The 17659-nt window shown below is 38.8% G+C and overlaps 1 protein-coding gene across 1 annotated transcript; it reads left to right on the top strand.

Moving 5' to 3' along the window:
• Positions 1-12256: 12256 nt before the first annotated feature.
• Positions 12257-12613, top strand: LOC138873140 (uncharacterized). Its single transcript, XM_070151580.1, has one exon. It carries the CDS (start codon positions 12257-12259, stop codon positions 12611-12613), a length of 357 nt encoding a protein of 118 aa, XP_070007681.1.
• Positions 12614-17659: the final 5046 nt, after the last annotated feature.

Genomic DNA, 17659 nt, shown 5'->3' with positions numbered 1-17659 from the left:
TATTGACTACGATCTATGGGTTTCTCAGTATGTTTCTTCATCTCTGTGTCGTTCTTTTTGAAACCCTAATTTAATTTTCCAAACCTCTTAGATCTGTACAAATCTAAGATGATTTTGGTTTATTTCATGTGAGTTTTACAACAACCTTAAGATTCTTTACAAGAATCGTATGATTTTCAAGTGATTTTCATTTTATCCTAAACTAGGGTTTCCGGAATTTCTTTTTACAAATTGTTTGATGACTGTTTGTTTTTAATCTTCTTCTTCTCATATATTTTGACTGATTTTGTAAGTCTGCTACAACCTTAGCTTGCTTGTACTGAAAGCCCTAAATTTTTAGGGTTCTTCGTTTGGTTTCTGAGTACCGGTACTTTTGAGTATGTTCTTGCTTTGGGTTCTTGTGATTTCTCGTGATTTTCTTATCCTAATATGCTTCTACTGAATCTCTTAGTTCAACCCTTTCACTGTTCTATATGCTCGTGTTCATCCTAACTATTCATGTCAAGACTTGTACTTTTCTCACTGAATCAATGTCATTTAACCTTTGGTTTGTTAAAATTATGTGTCGATTTCCTACTATTCATGTCTTGCCTTATTTTATATGCTAAACATGCTGACTCTTTCTTGACTTTCTCTTTGATTATTCTGAATTCCTTGTTTCTTGGTTTGATTTGAACACTTTCCCTTAAATTTTCAATTCTTACCTCTCTACTCGATTTGATTGAATTGCTTGCCTTGTTTGTATTCTGTCGATTCTTACTGATTTGTTTCCTCAATAAAATCTTCTATTCATTTACCCTAATTACCTACTCTATACCAAGCCTTTCTTGATTCTTTTCCTTAAATACTTAGCATGCTTTTACCGTTAATTTAATTGTCCCCTGATTAATGGAAAGACATTCTGAATTACATGTGACTTCCTTGATTTATTACTTAATTGATCTCCTACCTTATTTGTTAAGCTTTTGATTACTATATAAAACCCCTCTTATTTTAAATTCTGGACAACGAACACTAGTTCATCTACACTATTATACTCTCAAAAGCTCTCTACTCTCTCATGTACCTTGTAATTCTTATTAGTCCAGTCGGCTGTAAGCCAAGGCTGGATACTAGCATCATCTCTACTCTGTATTCTGTATACTCTCCTTACCTGGTATGTTCTGATTCATTTCACATTCCAAACTATGTGTTTCCTTTGTTGCTGCTGCTCATCAATTTGTGATTTCCAATTCTATATGCTATTCTACTTAATATGCAATCAGCATGCCTAGATTACTATATCACAAAGCATGTTTAAGCTCATATCTATTATACTGTTTGGCATGCCAAACCTTCTTTAAATAATTGGTTCACTAGCATGTCCCAAGCTGCATTGTGTGCTTATGGTTTCATCCAGCATGACCAAATCCTGCCTGTTCTGTATATGATTAGTATTTGTAAAGCCTTGAATGTTTCATGAAGTGTTTGTTTAGTCCAGTTTGTGTTATTTCACTAATGAGATCCTATTTGTGTCTTAAGCCTATGTGTTCTGAACTTAACTTTGCAACTACAATATGTGCATTTGATTTCCATCACTAAGGTGCATTCTGGGTGTTCCTCCTACCTCTTTCCTTTGTGTGAGGTCTGTTCTGAAACTATGTGTTCTCTGACTTGCCTTCTGATTGTTGTAAAAATGCTCTTCATGTTTTCTCAAACTATTACTACTCTAACTGTGTTCTGATTTTCATAAAATTCTTTCAATTACTATGACCCTCTTTCTCTGTTTACCAAACTCTTTCAAAGTCATTATGCACTCTCACATTACTCTTAGAATACTAGGTTTTGCCCCTCTGATATGTGTACTGCCTTGAGACCCCTTTGAGGTCTCTCTGAACTCTGGCATGTCAGAGCTAGCCTTTCCACACTACACCTAAATTAGTTATTGCTTGAGAGAAGGTCTAGGTGTGAGCACTGCCCAGGATCCTTGAGGTCCTTAGGAAACTATGACACACCTAGACATAATCTATGTAACTTTGGCATTTGAGGCTATTGGAGGCTTGGAAAGTCATTTGTTCCTACTACAGGCTCCCTATAGATTAACTTTTGTTCATTTATGTATTTTAATTCATTGGTCTGTAATAACTATTGTAAACAACATTGGGGTGGTTAGTGAAAAAGGGGTGAGTAGTTATACATATGTTGGGTAAATCGAGTATATACCATGCCTATAGGGTTGTGTTAATGTGTTTACTATATTTGCTTTACTTCCACAATATTAGAAACCATGCCTATACGATCTTAATGGTTTTACTAATAGATATCATGCCTATAAGGTTGAAATCAGCTTTATATTTAGATACCATGACTACAGGGTTGTATTAATTCAAATGTACTTGCTATATTTACATTACTTCCACAATATAAACCATGCCTATAGGATCTAAATAGCTTTAATTATAGAAATCATACCTATAGGGTTAAAATAAGCTCCAATAGAAATCATGTCTATAAAACTTAAAATCAGTTCAGTTAAAAAAATTAGTTTAATTCGTGTTTGTTAATTCTAAATTAGTTTAATTAACTATCCGTTTCTCTAAATGAGTTTGCAAACACTGTCTCAATTAATACCGCTAGAAAACATGTCTATAGGATATCAAGTTGTTCATTTTAAGAATTGTCCGCTATTTTACTGCTTCCTTAATCAACGTGGATATCATGCTTTTAAGACGTCATTGTTATGCGCTTAGGCAAGCCTAGGGTGATTTATATTCTGCAACTTTAAAATTGTGCCTTATTATTTGAGACTCTGTAGATTTAACAGGTCTAAAATCAATAGGAAATCTAAATAGGTCTGTGACACTTTGTCCTAATTCAATGCTGTATAATCCCTGCTTACCTAGATATCATGTTCTAGGATTTTCTTTTAAACACCTGACTGTTGTTTGAAGACGCACATTTACTTGTTATATTTGTAGAGGTGACTGTGAGCCTGTCATGTGTCCTCTTTAAATGCAGTCCTAACTATTTTTGATTGGCGCTTAGACTTTTATCCTTTAAATAACGTAGGAGTGTCTACAACTATCCAAAAGTAGAGGTCTTAAAATACCTCCAGGGCCATAAAGAAGGGATGGGTAGTGCACGCATAGGACATTTTCAAGGTTGCTAGAGCACTTTAGGTTATGACCAAGGGGAGGGAATTGGGTAGTAAGGATATGATGACTGCGTGCTAATGTAATGTGTATCCCCTCATTGAGGAGTGTTTACCGCGCATTGTGTGGGGTGATCATGTAGGCTAACCAACCTAGGACCCCTCTTTCCCCATTCCTGATGTTTTAACTTTACTATTTCTCTATATATGTGCAACTTGTTCAAATTCTTTTCCTTTTGTCTCATTACTTGAGTCATACGATGTCCAAAACATGCCTTTATTTGCAAGTATTGTTATTTATTTAAAAGGAATAATTCATAAGTATAAGTTCGGTCGGGACCCACTGTTGTGGACCGCGAGCGGTGCCTAACACCTTCCCTCAAGGTTATTTCGAGCCCTTACCCTAAATCTCTATTAATGAAAACTAGTCTAAGCGTTAATCGCTCTAGGTGCCCTAACGCACCATAATTCTTTAGGTGGTGACTCTTCAAAAAGCCAAATTTCCAAAAGGAAATGAGTTATTACCCCCATGAACGTCGGAACCCGGACTTCTCTCTCTCCGCGGAGGGGAAAAGAGGGGCTCGATAATACGCAAACTCAATAAGCGGTAGATGATCATCCTAGCTACCTTTGAAGTCTATTACACAAGCTCGTAACATATCCTCTAGTGGTTGAATAGTACGCACAGCTTGTCCGTCTGTCTGGGAATGAAATAATGTACTAAGATTTACGTGAGTCCCCAATCCTTTTTGGAAGGACTTCCATAAGTTAGCTATAAATTAATCTCATCTATCCGAGATAATAGATACAGGGATACCATGCAGTTGTACTATCTCCTTGATATAAAGCCTCGCATAATCCTCTGAGGAATATGGAGTTCAAATGGGTAGAAAATGGGCTGTCTTTGTAAACCTATCAACAATTACCCATATTGACTCAAACTTACGTTGGGTACGAGGTAAGGCTACGATGAAGTCCATATTGATTACTTCCCATTTCCAAGTCAGAATCCCCATATCTTGCAATAATCCACCGGGTTTCTGATGCTCAACTTTAACCTGTTGATAGTTAGGACACTGAGCAACAAACTCTATTATATCCTTTTTCATTCCGTCCCACCAATACACTTACCTGATATCATGATACATCTTTGTTGCTCCTGGATGGATAGAATAATGAGAATAGTGATTTTCTCCCATAACCTGCCGACGCATCCCTGCAATATTAGGTACACATAATCGTCCTTGATATCTAAGGACCCCATCTTTTATAATTTCAAATGGTGTCTTATCCCTCTAAAGGGTGGTATCCCTATAACGAACTAACACAGGATCCTCGTACTGGCGTTCTTTTACATCAGTTACTAAAGAGGATGTTGTCGTATCCTGAAGAGTAATTCCAATGTCACCTAAGTCCAGTAACCGAACTCCAAGACTAGCTAGCTAATGAACCTCATGGGCTATTCCCCTATTTTTTGGCTGTAAATACGATAGGCTACCCATAGATCTACGGCTGAGGGCGTCAGCTACTACGTTCGCCTTCCCCGGATGGTATAAAATATCAACGTCTTAGTCTTTAAGTAGCTCCAATCATCTCCTTTGATGTAGATTCAATTCATTTTGCTAGAAAATGTACTGGAGGCTCATATGGTTCGTACAGATATCAACATGAATGGCATACAAGTAGTGTTTCCACATCTTTAGTGCATGAATCACCGTAGCTAACTCTAAATCGTGGGTCGGGTAGTTCTTCTCATGATTTCTTAGTTGTCTAGAAGCATAAGCCACAACCTTACGATGTTGTATTAGCACACAACCCAATCTAACGCCTGAAGCATCACAATAGATAACGCAACGATCGGTCCTTTTTGGAAGTGTTCGAACTAGTGCTGATGTTAATCTATCCTTTAATGCCTGGAAACTTCGTTCGCAAGCATCAGTCCATTGAAACTCTGCTCCCTTCTAAGTCAACTTGTCAAAGGTGCTGAAAGAGAAGAAAATCCCTCTACAAATCTCCTGTAATAACCTGTCAAACCAAGAAAGCTACGAACCTCCGTCGGTGTTGTGGGTCTAGGCCAAGTCTTTACTGCCTCAATCTTTTGTGTATCCACCCGGATGCCTTCACCCAAAATGATATGCCCAAGGAAAGTTACTGAGTTAACCAGAATTCACATTTAGAAAATTTTGCATACAACTTCCCTTCTTATAGAACGCTATGCACAGTACGCAGATGATCAGCATGCTCTTCCTCTAAACGAGAATACTCCAATATATCGTCGATAAATAAAATTACGAACATATCTAAAAAGGCCTGAACATACAGTTCATAAAATCCATAAATACTGTTGGGACATTGGTAAGACCGAACGAAATAACCCGAAACTAAAAGTGCCCATATCTAGTCCTAAATGTTGTCTTCGGAATATCTTCATCCTTAACCCTTACTTGATGGTACCCGAACCTCAAATATATATTTTAAAAAAACTTGGCACCTTGCAACTGATCAAATAAATCATGAATTCTTGGGAGCGGGTACTTATTCTTGATCGTCACCTTATTCAGCTGCCTATAATCAATACACATTCGTAAGGAACCATCTTTCTTTCTCACACTAAATAGGTTCTCCCCATGGTGACGTACTAGGTCTGATAAAGCCTTTTTCAAGTAAGCCCTTTAATCGTTCTTTCAACTCTTTTAGTTCTACGGGGTCCATTCTATAGGGAGGAATAGATATTGGGTGAATATCTAGTAGTAGGTCTATAGAAAACTCAATTTCTCGCTTTGGGGGGGGGAGATCGGTAAGCTCATCAGGAAAAACATCGAGAAACTCATTAACCACAGGGTTAGACTGAATGGTTGGTGACTCTACTTCTACGTCCTGAACCTGAACTAAGTGATAAATACAACCCTTTCTGATCATCTTACTTGCCTTGAGATAACAAAATGAATCTTTCTCTCAGCGATGCTGTATTATCTTTCCACTCCAAAATAGGCTCCTTGGAAATTGAAATCGGACTATCTTTGCTCTACAATCAACATTGTCATGACAAGAAGCCAACCAATCCATACCCATAATAACATCAAATTCTACCATATCTAACTCAATTAGATCTACTACGGTAGATCAACCATGAACTACTATTATACAACCCCTATATACCCGCTTAGCTATCACTGAGTCCCCAACAGGTGTAGACACCTCGAAAGGTTTAACTAATTCAGGTTTTATTTCAAACTTACTAGCAACCAATGGAGTAACGTATGATAAGGTGGAGCCTGGGTCAATCAGTTCATATACATCAAAGGAGGAGACTGATAATATACCTGTAATAACATTAGGTGATGACTCTTGGTCCCGTCGCCCTACTAACGCATAAATGTGGTTCTGAGGATTGGTCGAACTAGACGTTACGCCTCTACCTCTACCATGATTCATTGGTGCTTGTAGACCTTTCCCAAGGGGCGTACTGATGATGACGAACCAGTTATAGCTCCTACTGGCTGAGCTATGCTTGCATCAACTCTCATCGGACAATCCCTCATAACGTGGCCCGGATAACCACAAGTATAACAAATACCTAATCCCATACGACACTACCTGGTATGATACTTATCACAGTGAGCACATCGTGGCAAGGGCGGCCTCATCTGATTTGACTCACCCCTATACTGACAACCTAAGGCCCTGAAATTTTGACCTGACCCTGAATATGTAGAACGATCGAATCTCTTACCGCCAAACTTAGGGTGTGCGCTAGCTAATGGCTGGGTTGGATACATCGGGTACTGCTACCTCTGACCACCTCGAAACTTACCAGAAGGACCCGAAGACCTCGCACTCTATTTCTGGGTCCTATCATGCTCACGACCAGCCCTCTGTTTCTGTTTATGCTTCTCTACACCCTCAGTGTATGCCTGAATACGAGAAAAATCCATGTCTGGCTGAACTGAGACCGACATACAATCGTTAAACAAGTGAGGCTCTAATCTTATCACCAACCGGTGAACCCGATCCTCCATTTTAGATACAATAGTGAGAGCATACCTATCTAATTAATCAAACTGAAGAATGTACTCCCGAACACTCATGTTACCCTGTTGAAGGATCAAGAACCTATCAACTCTAGCTCGCCTAAGCTCGGGTGGCAGATAATGACGAAGAAAAGCTTCTGTAAACTCCTATCGTACTTTTGGAGGAGCATACTCACCTCTAGACAATTCCCAAGACTTGTACAATTAACTGCAACATCTTGGAGTCTATAGGAATCTAGCTCAACTAACTCAGTCGCAATGGCCTTGATTACCCTTAACGTCCTCTACACCCTATCAATAAATACTTGAGGGTCCTCATTCGGATCTTCCCCAGTGAATACTGGAGGGTCTAAATTAATGAAGTCACAAATCCTCGCACTCACGGACCTGTCTACGTGATCAATACATACTTCTTGATGTTGAGCTTGTGCGATTACTAATCGGGTCAATAACTGAATAGTATCTCTCATCTCCTGACCCGGCGCATTCAGCTGAGGTGCTGAATGTACAGGGGCGGGCGTTGGTGCCCCTCGAAGCTCTTCTGGAAAAGGCAGTGTATGTAACGTCTGAGATTAAACCTCAAAATGAGACTCTCCCCGAGCCTTGGTAACTCATGGCACTTGACTAGTAGTCTCACCAGCCACGAATTTTCCCTTCTGGGCGGCCGTACTCTTTGGAGGCATCGCTGAAAATATAACATATCGTTAGGAACATGAATTATTGTATCGCACGATGTAAGATAAAAAGAGAGGATAACATCCTATATGTCTTGTAGCCTCCTGTTTATAAGTGTGTTGCACGACACACCCATAAACAAGATTCTACTAGACACGGTATGTAGACAACCTTAGGACAAAACTACTATAATACCACTTTTGTCACGACCCAAACCGATGGGCCGCGACGGGTGCCTGAGTCCTACATGTCAAACATCCCTAAGCATGCATCTAGGATAGGAACCTGTATAACATCTGTTGAATTATGGAGATAACATACATGAAGGAAACCTGCCAAAAAGGCATATGTACGTATACATGCAAAATACAGTGGGCGAGCTGGCAAGGCTGCTACAGACAACTATACATCCAATAACTGAAAGCCGACAAGGCCACATACAATCCAACTACACATATTGTCTACAAACCTCTAATAGAAACATAACTGTTCAAAGACGGGATTGAGCCACGTCATACCCATATATATATATACACGATCGTATTGTACCAAAATCAAAAGTAGCTCCAGATCAAGTGGAGCACACCAACTCTCGCTGATCAAGGATCCTAAGAAAGGAATCATCAGCTTGCCTACTTGCACCTACGGGCATGAAACGCAGGCTCCATAAAATAGGGCGTCAATACGAAAAATGTATTGAGTATGTAAGGCACGAAAATTAATACGTAAAAGACATAGATGAAACATGGAATACAGAAACACATCTTTAAATCTGAATAACTTTGTAAATTCTGAAACGTTTATAATGTCATGCATGTGCGTATAAATGTCGTGCCATGCATAGGTATGGTTGTACATAATATCATCAAGCCACTGAGGGCATCCCATCATATAGTTTTGACCACTATGGGAAACATCATCAACATATACCAGTTGATCAGGTGGTGGATCGTATATAACGTCGTAAACTTTTCCCACTATATACATATATTTACATATATATATGCATATATAATGCCATTTGGTCATGGCTCAATGCACATGTATAAATGAGTGACATGCATGAAAAATACGTAATAATCTCAATATTCCTTCCGGATAAACTTTTCCTTTTGCGAATTATTCTGAGAACCATGAACAGAAGATAATAATAATTCTCATGGGGAATCAAGAATATAGACACCCCTACTATTTCTATTAGTAGAGTAATTTATGGAAATTGTGTGTTTGCTCCTTTCTTCAGTATAATTTGGACCATTCCAAAAGAAAGAAGGGAGGGCCTTAACATACCTGAAGTAGGGAAAACTTCGTATAATATTCCGTTGAAAACCTTCGTGGATTGAACTTAGAACCCGAAAATCGGATTCAGCTTCTGCGCAATTTGTTCCTGCTTCTTTAAAACTTATGAACGAAATTTTTGTGCCTAGGATTCGTTGAAAGTTGGAACGAAATCATTTCTGAATGAAACTTGTTTAATACATTATTCAAGATCTATGTTCTGATCCTAAATGAAATAAGATTCCTACTAAAGTTACATTTTACCTTAGGTGGACACATGGATTTAATGGCTTATGAGTCATATTTAGCTATTGTGGATTTATTCCAAGTGGGAGGGTGGGTGAATATTATTAATCTTTACCCACTTATTAATTAACTGGGTAATGTTTCGTTACCCGATGATTAACCAATTACTCGCATAATTTAAAAATTATCTCAAATTATTTAAAATTCTACTTATTTTTAATATACTATATATATATATAGTATATATATATATATTATCACGGTCATATGGTACCTTGTATGGTACTAGTCCATAATTATCGGGTAGTATCGCTCGACCCTCACTTTATCCCAAATTGGCCATTTTCAACGAAACTCATTTTCTTTAATTCGTGTAACCTTTATCCTTCATGACACTTATTTATTTCTTGTTACAAATAACATAAATGCGTTAACGTCAAGATGATCTCCTCCCCGAGTCTACATCAATTAACCGAAGATGAAACTTTTAACGTACGAAAATGCTAGATGTAACACCCTCAGTATCCCGCACTACAATCCAAATCAATATATGTGCAAGGGATCTCACGAAATACAAATCCGTAGACCCAAATTAAACAGGCAAGGGGATCTCCCGGGATACTGTCCCGTAGTCCCAAAGTAAACACACAGCAGCGACACGAAGAATACTCAATTCAATTGAAATTTCATACCAAGGTAAAACATGTATTTCTAACCTAGCATGCTGCACATAATCCGAATAAGGAAGTTTGAGCAAGTAAGGCAATTAAGTCAATTACACATGTTTCCTTAAGATAACAGCAGGCTTAAATATGCAAGTAGTATAAACAGGAAAGTAAACACAGTTACTTAATGAAAACAGGATTTTCAACCATTAGCACAAGTTTGCAATCGTCACCTCACATACAAGGCATTTCAAATATAAACAATACCAAATCCTAAGGGGAGTTCCCCCACACAAGGTTAGGCAAGCCACTTACCTCGAACCGGCTCAAAAAAATCAACCCGAAACCACGCTCTTACAACAAGTACTCGACTCCAAATGGCCCAAATCTATTCAAATCAATTTCATAATATAAATATAACTTCAAGTAACCGATTCCACTAATTAATTCTAAGATAATACGCGAAATTAGAAAAAAAAATAACAAAAATGCCCCCGGGACCACGTCTCAGAATCGGGTAAAAATTACGGATTATGAACCCCCATTCACTCACGAGTCTAACCATACCAAATTATCCAAATTCAATGTCAAATCCCCAATCAAAACTCGAAATTTAGGTATAAGAACTTTTCCAAAATTTTCCGCAATTTCTTGCCCCAAATCCGAAATTAGATGATGAATTCATATTTAGATTAATGGGTTATAAGAAAAAAGGAGTTAAGAATCATTACCCAATCGATATCTCTGAAAATCTCTCAAATCCGACCTCCCAACCTCTAGTTTTGATAAAAGTATCCAAACCCTCGACTTTAGAATTTTATATTCTGCCCAGAAAATTCCTTCTTCGCGAATGCGGAAGGACCCTTGCGTTCACAAAGCACAACTTCACTTGGTCCATCTTTCTTTCATCGCGAACGCGATGCCTATCGCGAACGCGATGACCATCTTCACGAACGCGTAGGTATAAGACCTCACATCATCGCAAACGCAAAGCATAAAACTTCCACCAGCCGCAGCTCCTCTTCGCAAATGCGAGACCCCACTTGCGAACGTGAAGAAAGAAACCAGAACTGACCTACTTCAATTTTTCTGCAATTCTCTAAGTCCAAAAAATGACCCGTTGAGCATCCGAAACACACCCGAGGCCCCCGGGAACTCAACCAAACATGCCAACCAATCTTGTTCCAATCTTCGGAATTCTCAAAACAACATCAAAACACCAAATTAACATCGGATTCAAGCCTAAGAATTCCAAAAACTGTCAAATTACACTTTTGATCAAAAGGTCTATCAAACCTCATCCGAATGACCTGAAATTTTGCAAGCACGTCACACTTAACACTACGGAGCTGCTCCAACTTCCGGAATCCCATTCTGACCCCAATATTAAAATCTCACTAAAAATTCAACTTTCGGCATTTCAAGCTTAAATAAGCTTCGGAGCTCTAAAACACAATCCGAACGTGCCCCTAAGACCGAAATCACTGAATGGAGTTAACGGAACCGACACAATTCCATTCCAAGTCCGTCTTCACACTACTCCGACTACGGTCCAAATTCTAAAGCTTAAGATCTCTTTTAGTTAATGTCCCAAAGCACTCCGAAACTCAAAACCAAACATCCCGACAAGTTAAAATAGCAGAAACAAACATGGGGAAAGAAGTTTATAGGGGATCAGGGCGTTAATTCTTAAAACGACTGGACAGGTCGTTACAGTACAACATGTACAGTACGAAGTTGCGGATAGAAGAAGATACGGTTACACAACCAAAAGCCGATGAAAGGACAGGATCGAGACATTCCAAATCAGAAAAAATGTTTGGTAAAAACAACTATGAGCCATACATAGGACCTGCAGTGTGGGACTCTTGATCTAAACAGGAAAGTGCACGGTTCGATTAAAGACCAAGGCAAAACGACATGAGTTCTTCATCTAGGTTCAAAAAGGAACGAGATGCCCGAAGTTATGATTCTAATACATAATAAAGGATAGGAGATAACGTCAGCACTTTCAAGTTAGCTGCTGTTTTAAGTGGTATGGGAGTTAAGGTGTGGTGGCCTAAAGAAATGAGATCAGATCTGAGCAAACACAATCCAGATTTTCGGTGCAACTTTCATAATGATCATGCCCATAGAACAATAGACTGTAGGCTTTGTAAGGAGAGGTTGAACATTTGTTGAAGCAAGGTTATCTTATTGATTTGTTCAGTGAGAAAGGAAGACAATCGCACATGAAGAACAGACAAGAGCCCCCGAAACCTCTATCAACAAAAAGAGCAGACAACATAATAACTAGGGGAGATGAGGTCAATGGAGTAACATATACAGCTGCACAAAAGACGTCAAAAGTAACAATTACCCACGGGAAGCGAGTTCGCCAAGTCTTGGATGGCAACAGTATATCATTCAATAATGAAGATGTGGACGGCTTGACGATTCCTCACAATGATGCACTGCTAATATCGTTGCTTATAAATGATACTAATATAAAACGAGTTTTGATTGATACAGGTAGCTCAGTAAACATCATTTTATTGAGGGTGGTGAATGAAATGCAAGCTAACGCTGATGTCATACCAAAAGCATGAACATTATCTAGGATTGATAATTCAAGCTTAGTTACAAAAGGGGAAGTTGTACTTACCACATTTGTAGAAAGGTTCATCAAGGATATGAAGTTCCAGGTGATAGACGTGGATATGGCCTATAATATGATTCTGGAGAGACCATGGATTCATGATATGGATGTTGTCCTATCTACTTTGCATCAAGTCATTAAATTTGCTTAACAATGGGGAATCCGTAAAATCCACGGAAACCAGCAAGCTTCACGAAATATTAACTCGATGGTATTTGCAAGCATAGGAGCCAACGATTAAAATGCTGAATAGCAATTACAAAATTAAGTTGAGAATGTTGTTGTTAATGTTTCAACTGAAAACACGCAAAGAAAAACTTATGCTGATTCGAGACCCATTGTAATTTAGGAGCCTGAGGAAAATGACAACATTAAAACAACCACCGAGGAGCTCGAAGCCATAATGTTATTTGTACACTGGCCAGATAGAAAAGTTTACATCTGAGCAAACTTAAGCCTAGAAATGAAAGGTAAATTAATTTAATTTATACGAGCTAATGCAGATTGCTTTGCTTGGTCGCACTCAGACATGATAAGTATACCACCAGAGGTGATCACCCACAAGTTGAAAGAGGATCCAATATATCCACATGTCAAGAAAAAAAACAGGAAGCAAGGATCCTTTAAAAATTAAGTTATCCAATATGAGGTACAAAATCTTTTAATAATTGGGTCGATACGAGAGGTGAAGAACCATGATTGGTTACCTAATACCGTGGTAGTTCCCAAAAAGAATGGAAAATGGCGAGTTTGTGTAGATTATACTAATTTAAATAAGGCTTGTCCTAAAGATTCATTCCTTTACCGCCTATAGATCAAATAATTGATTCTACCGCATGACATGAACTTTTGAGTTTTTTAGATGCATACTCAAGATATAACCAAATAAAAATGGACCCTCTAGATGAAGAAAAAACTTCGTTTATCACAAACAGGGGCACTAACTGTTATAAAGTCATGCGATTTAACTTGAAAAATGCTGGAGCCACATATCAAAGATTGGTGATTAAAATGTTTCAAGAACATCTAGGAAAAACTATGGAAGTCTACATAGACGATATGCTAGTCAAGTCAACACCGGCGGGAGATCATTTTCAACACTTGTTAGATACTTTTGAGATTCTCCACAAGTATGAAACTAAATCCTGAAAAATGTGCTTTTGACATGGCTTCAGGTAAGTTTATTGGTTTTCTTATTTCTAATAAGGGTATTAAAGTGAATATTGCGCAGATTAAAGTTATCTGTCACGACCCGGATTTCCCACCCTCGGGAGTCATGATGGCGCCTACTAATGTGAGCTAGGCAAGCCAATCCTTAACAGCTTACTTCATTAACAAATCACTTCTTTTAACGATAATCAGTGATAGCAAGAAAACAACAGAATTTAATAAATATACGGAAGACTTAAATTAAAGAAACTGAACAATAATACAGAAATCAACATATGCCTCTACCCAAGAACTGGTGTCACATTATTCATGAACTTCTAAGAGTACTAAATACAACCGTTTGAAAGAAAAATATAAATTGCTTGTCTCGAATACATGAGATAACAGACTGAAATAAAGATAGAGGAGACGCCAGGCCTGCGGACGCTTGCAAGGCTACCTCAGTGTCTCACTTGACTGAAAGCTGGCTCCCGCGCTACTACAGCTGTCCAAGACCTGGATCTGTGCAAAAGAGCACAGAGTGTAGTATCAGCACAACCGACCCCATGTGCTGGTAAGTGTCTGGCCTAACCCCTGCGAGGTAGTGACGAGGCTAGGACCAGACTCCAGATAAACCTGTGCAGTTATATACTATATGGCGGAAAAGTAAACAGGTAATAAGCAATCAAAGCTGGGAAAGGGGACACATGCTCCGGGGATAGCAGATAAAACAGAATACCAATAATAGTAAGGAAACTACAATTTAACTTCTAACACAGATAAAGAGAAATAAGGCAACTTTCACTTTCATTTTCATCTTGTTGCAGGCGTGCAACCCGATCCCATTTCTCATATCTTGTGGTAGGCGTACCACCCACTCCCATTTCGGTATATCTTATGGTAGGCGTACCACCCCCTCCTATTTCATTATAGCTTGTGGTAGGAGTACCACCCGCTTCCATTTTATTATAGCTCGTGGTAGGTGTACCACCCGCTCCCATTTTATTATATCTTGTGGTAGGCGTACCACCCGCTCCCATTTCATTATATCTTGTGGTAGGCATACCACCCGCTCCCATTTCATTATATCTTGTGGTAAGCATACCACCCGCTCCCTTTTACATTTCATCACACAATCACAAGAAATCTCAACAAGGGAACATAAATAATATAATAACTTCCCGGTAAGGGAACAACAATATTGAATTAGTTATCCCGGCAAGGGAGAATTAGCTATAACCAACCTAAACTCAACTTGTACTCAGTTCAATTATTAAAAATGCTCAATCATAAAAGATCATTAAGTAAATCACCCAAGTGTCATTTAAGAACACAACAACTTTCAATTTAAGACTCATGGTCATGCTTGACACCAACGTATAGATACTCGTTATCATGCTTATACGTCGTACTCAACACGAAGCAAGTAGCAGGTATGACTCAACTCCTAATCCCTCAAGCTAGGGTTAGACCAAACACTTACCTCGATGCCTTTATCACCACTCAAGTCTCAACTATATCTTTACCCTTTGATTCCACCATCAATCAGCTCGAATCTAGTCACAAGTTACTCAATTACAACAATAAGTGCTAAATGAATCAACCCCAATGCATGAAAATGATTTTTCTAAAGTTTTACCCAAAAGTCAGAAATCACCCCCCGGGCCCACGTGGTCGAAACCCGAGGTTTGGACCAAAACCCGATTACCCATTCCCCCATGAATCCAAATATATAATTTGTTTTGAAATCGGACCTCAAATTGAGGTCCAAATCCCCAATTTTAGAAAACCTAGGTTCTACCCGAAACACCCAATTTCCTCCATGAAAATCTTTGATTTGAACTTGAAATCATGTTAAAAGATGTTAAGGAGTGAAGAAAATGAGTTAGAAATCACTTACCAACGTTTTGGAGAATAAAGGTTGTTTGAAAAATCGCCTCTTATGTTTTGGGGTTTTTTAAAAGTGAAAAATAACTGAAATTCCCGTTTATTTATACTCCTCTCTGACCCCCAGTGCGAACTACATTAAATAGACCTCGGTCGCATAGCCTCTACCACGGACCGCACAAAGGCAATCGCGGTCGCACTGGCCCCTCCCTTAAGGCCTGCAGTTCAGCACCCTAGGCGGACCGCATAAAGGTGACTGCGGCTGTACAGCCTCCACCACGGACCGCACAAAGGCGACCGCAGCCGCGCTGGCCCCTCCGCGGTCGCACACAATTTCTCGTGGACCGCACTAGAGGGTTCAAAGACTACAACTTCCTGAACCTACAACATCTGTCTTTCTAAGCCTAATGCATTCCGGAGCCCACTCGAAACTCACCCGAGCTCTCGAAACTCCAACCCAAGTATACACACAACCTTAAAAATATATTACCGACATATTCGTGTACTAAAATGACCAAAATAACATCACGAGCATCGAATTAAACCTCGAGATCAATAAAATTTCTCAAAACTCTTTTAAACATCAAATTTTTCAATTAAGGTCCGGATCACGTCAAACGACGTCCGTTTTTAATCAAATTTCACAGGAATGACTCAAGTCATATATAAAACATGTACCGGGTGCCGGATCCAAAATACGGTCCCGATACCATTGCTTTCTAATCAGTTTTCATTTCAAATTTCCTTAAACAATTTCTGAAAACAATTTCTGAAAACAATTTCACTTAAAAATTCATTTCTCGGGCTAGGGACCTCGGATTCAGATTTCGGGTATACGCCCAAGTCCTATATTTTCCTACGGACCCTCAAGGACCGTCAAATAACGGGTCCGGGTCAGTTTACCCAAAATGTTGACCAAAGTCAAATTTATTCATTTTAAAGTCAAGACTTAGCATTTTTCACAGAATTTTATATTTATGTTTTTCGGCTTCGCGCCCGGACTGTGCACGCAAATCGAAGAGACTCTAAATGAGGTTTTCAAGGCCTCAGAACACATAATGGGTAGGAAAACAGGTGACGACCCTTTGGGTCGTCACATTATCGAGGAAATACTAGATATACTCATGAGCGAGAAAGAAGTGCAGAGATTAACAGGCAGGATAGCAGCCTTGGGGAGGTTATTATTGAAGTCGTCAGAAAAGAGTTTTAAATTCTTTTTAGTATTGAAAAAGCATGATCAGTTTGATTGGATTGCTGAGTGCCAACAAGATCACAAGGACCTCAAGTCTTATCCATCAAATCCACCTTTGCTAGCCAAACCAAAAGACGGTGAAAGGGTGCTCATTTACCCAGTAATGTCAGAAGTGGTGGTAAGTGCAGTGTTGGTACGAGAGGATAAATGTAAGCAATCCCCAATTTATTATGTTAGTAAATATTTACTAGATATGAGACTCGATATCCACACTTGGAAAAAATTGCTTTAGCATTAATTATGGCATCTAGTAAGTTAAGACCTTATTTTCAATGTCATCATATTTCTGTTATAGCTGCTTTCCCCTGAGGAATATACTGCATAAATAGGAATTATCAGGTGGAGTAGCTAAATGGGCAATAGAAGCTAGTGAGTATGATATCGTATATCGGCTCAGAATTGTAATAAAATCGTAGGTTTTAGCAAATTTTAGAACGAATTTGGTTTCTGAAGCAGAAAAAGAACTAGAGTTATTTACCGGAGCTAATCCGGGAACTTGGACACTATTCACTGATGGTTTAGAAATTGTTCTGATTCCACCTTCAGGGGAAGTTATAAGACCAGCAATAGAATATTATCTAATCATTAACAATAAGGCAGAGTACGAAGCTATAATTACCGGTTTGAAATTGGCACGAGCACTTGGTATAGAACAAATTATGATCAAAAGTGACTCGCAGTTGGTGGTTAAACAAATGCATGGGACAT

This window comes from Nicotiana sylvestris, chromosome 1 (genome assembly GCF_000393655.2).
Source record: "Nicotiana sylvestris chromosome 1, ASM39365v2, whole genome shotgun sequence".
Taxonomy (NCBI): Eukaryota; Viridiplantae; Streptophyta; class Magnoliopsida; order Solanales; family Solanaceae; genus Nicotiana; species Nicotiana sylvestris.
Note: the sequence above shows the minus strand (reverse complement) of the source record. Positions and strands in the feature narration are given on the sequence as shown.

Bases quoted from the DNA above. Each gene is read 5' to 3' on its own strand.
- LOC138873140 (XM_070151580.1), top strand. From the start codon at position 12,257: ATGAAGAACAGACAAGAGCCCCCGAAACCTCTATCAACAAAAAGAGCA.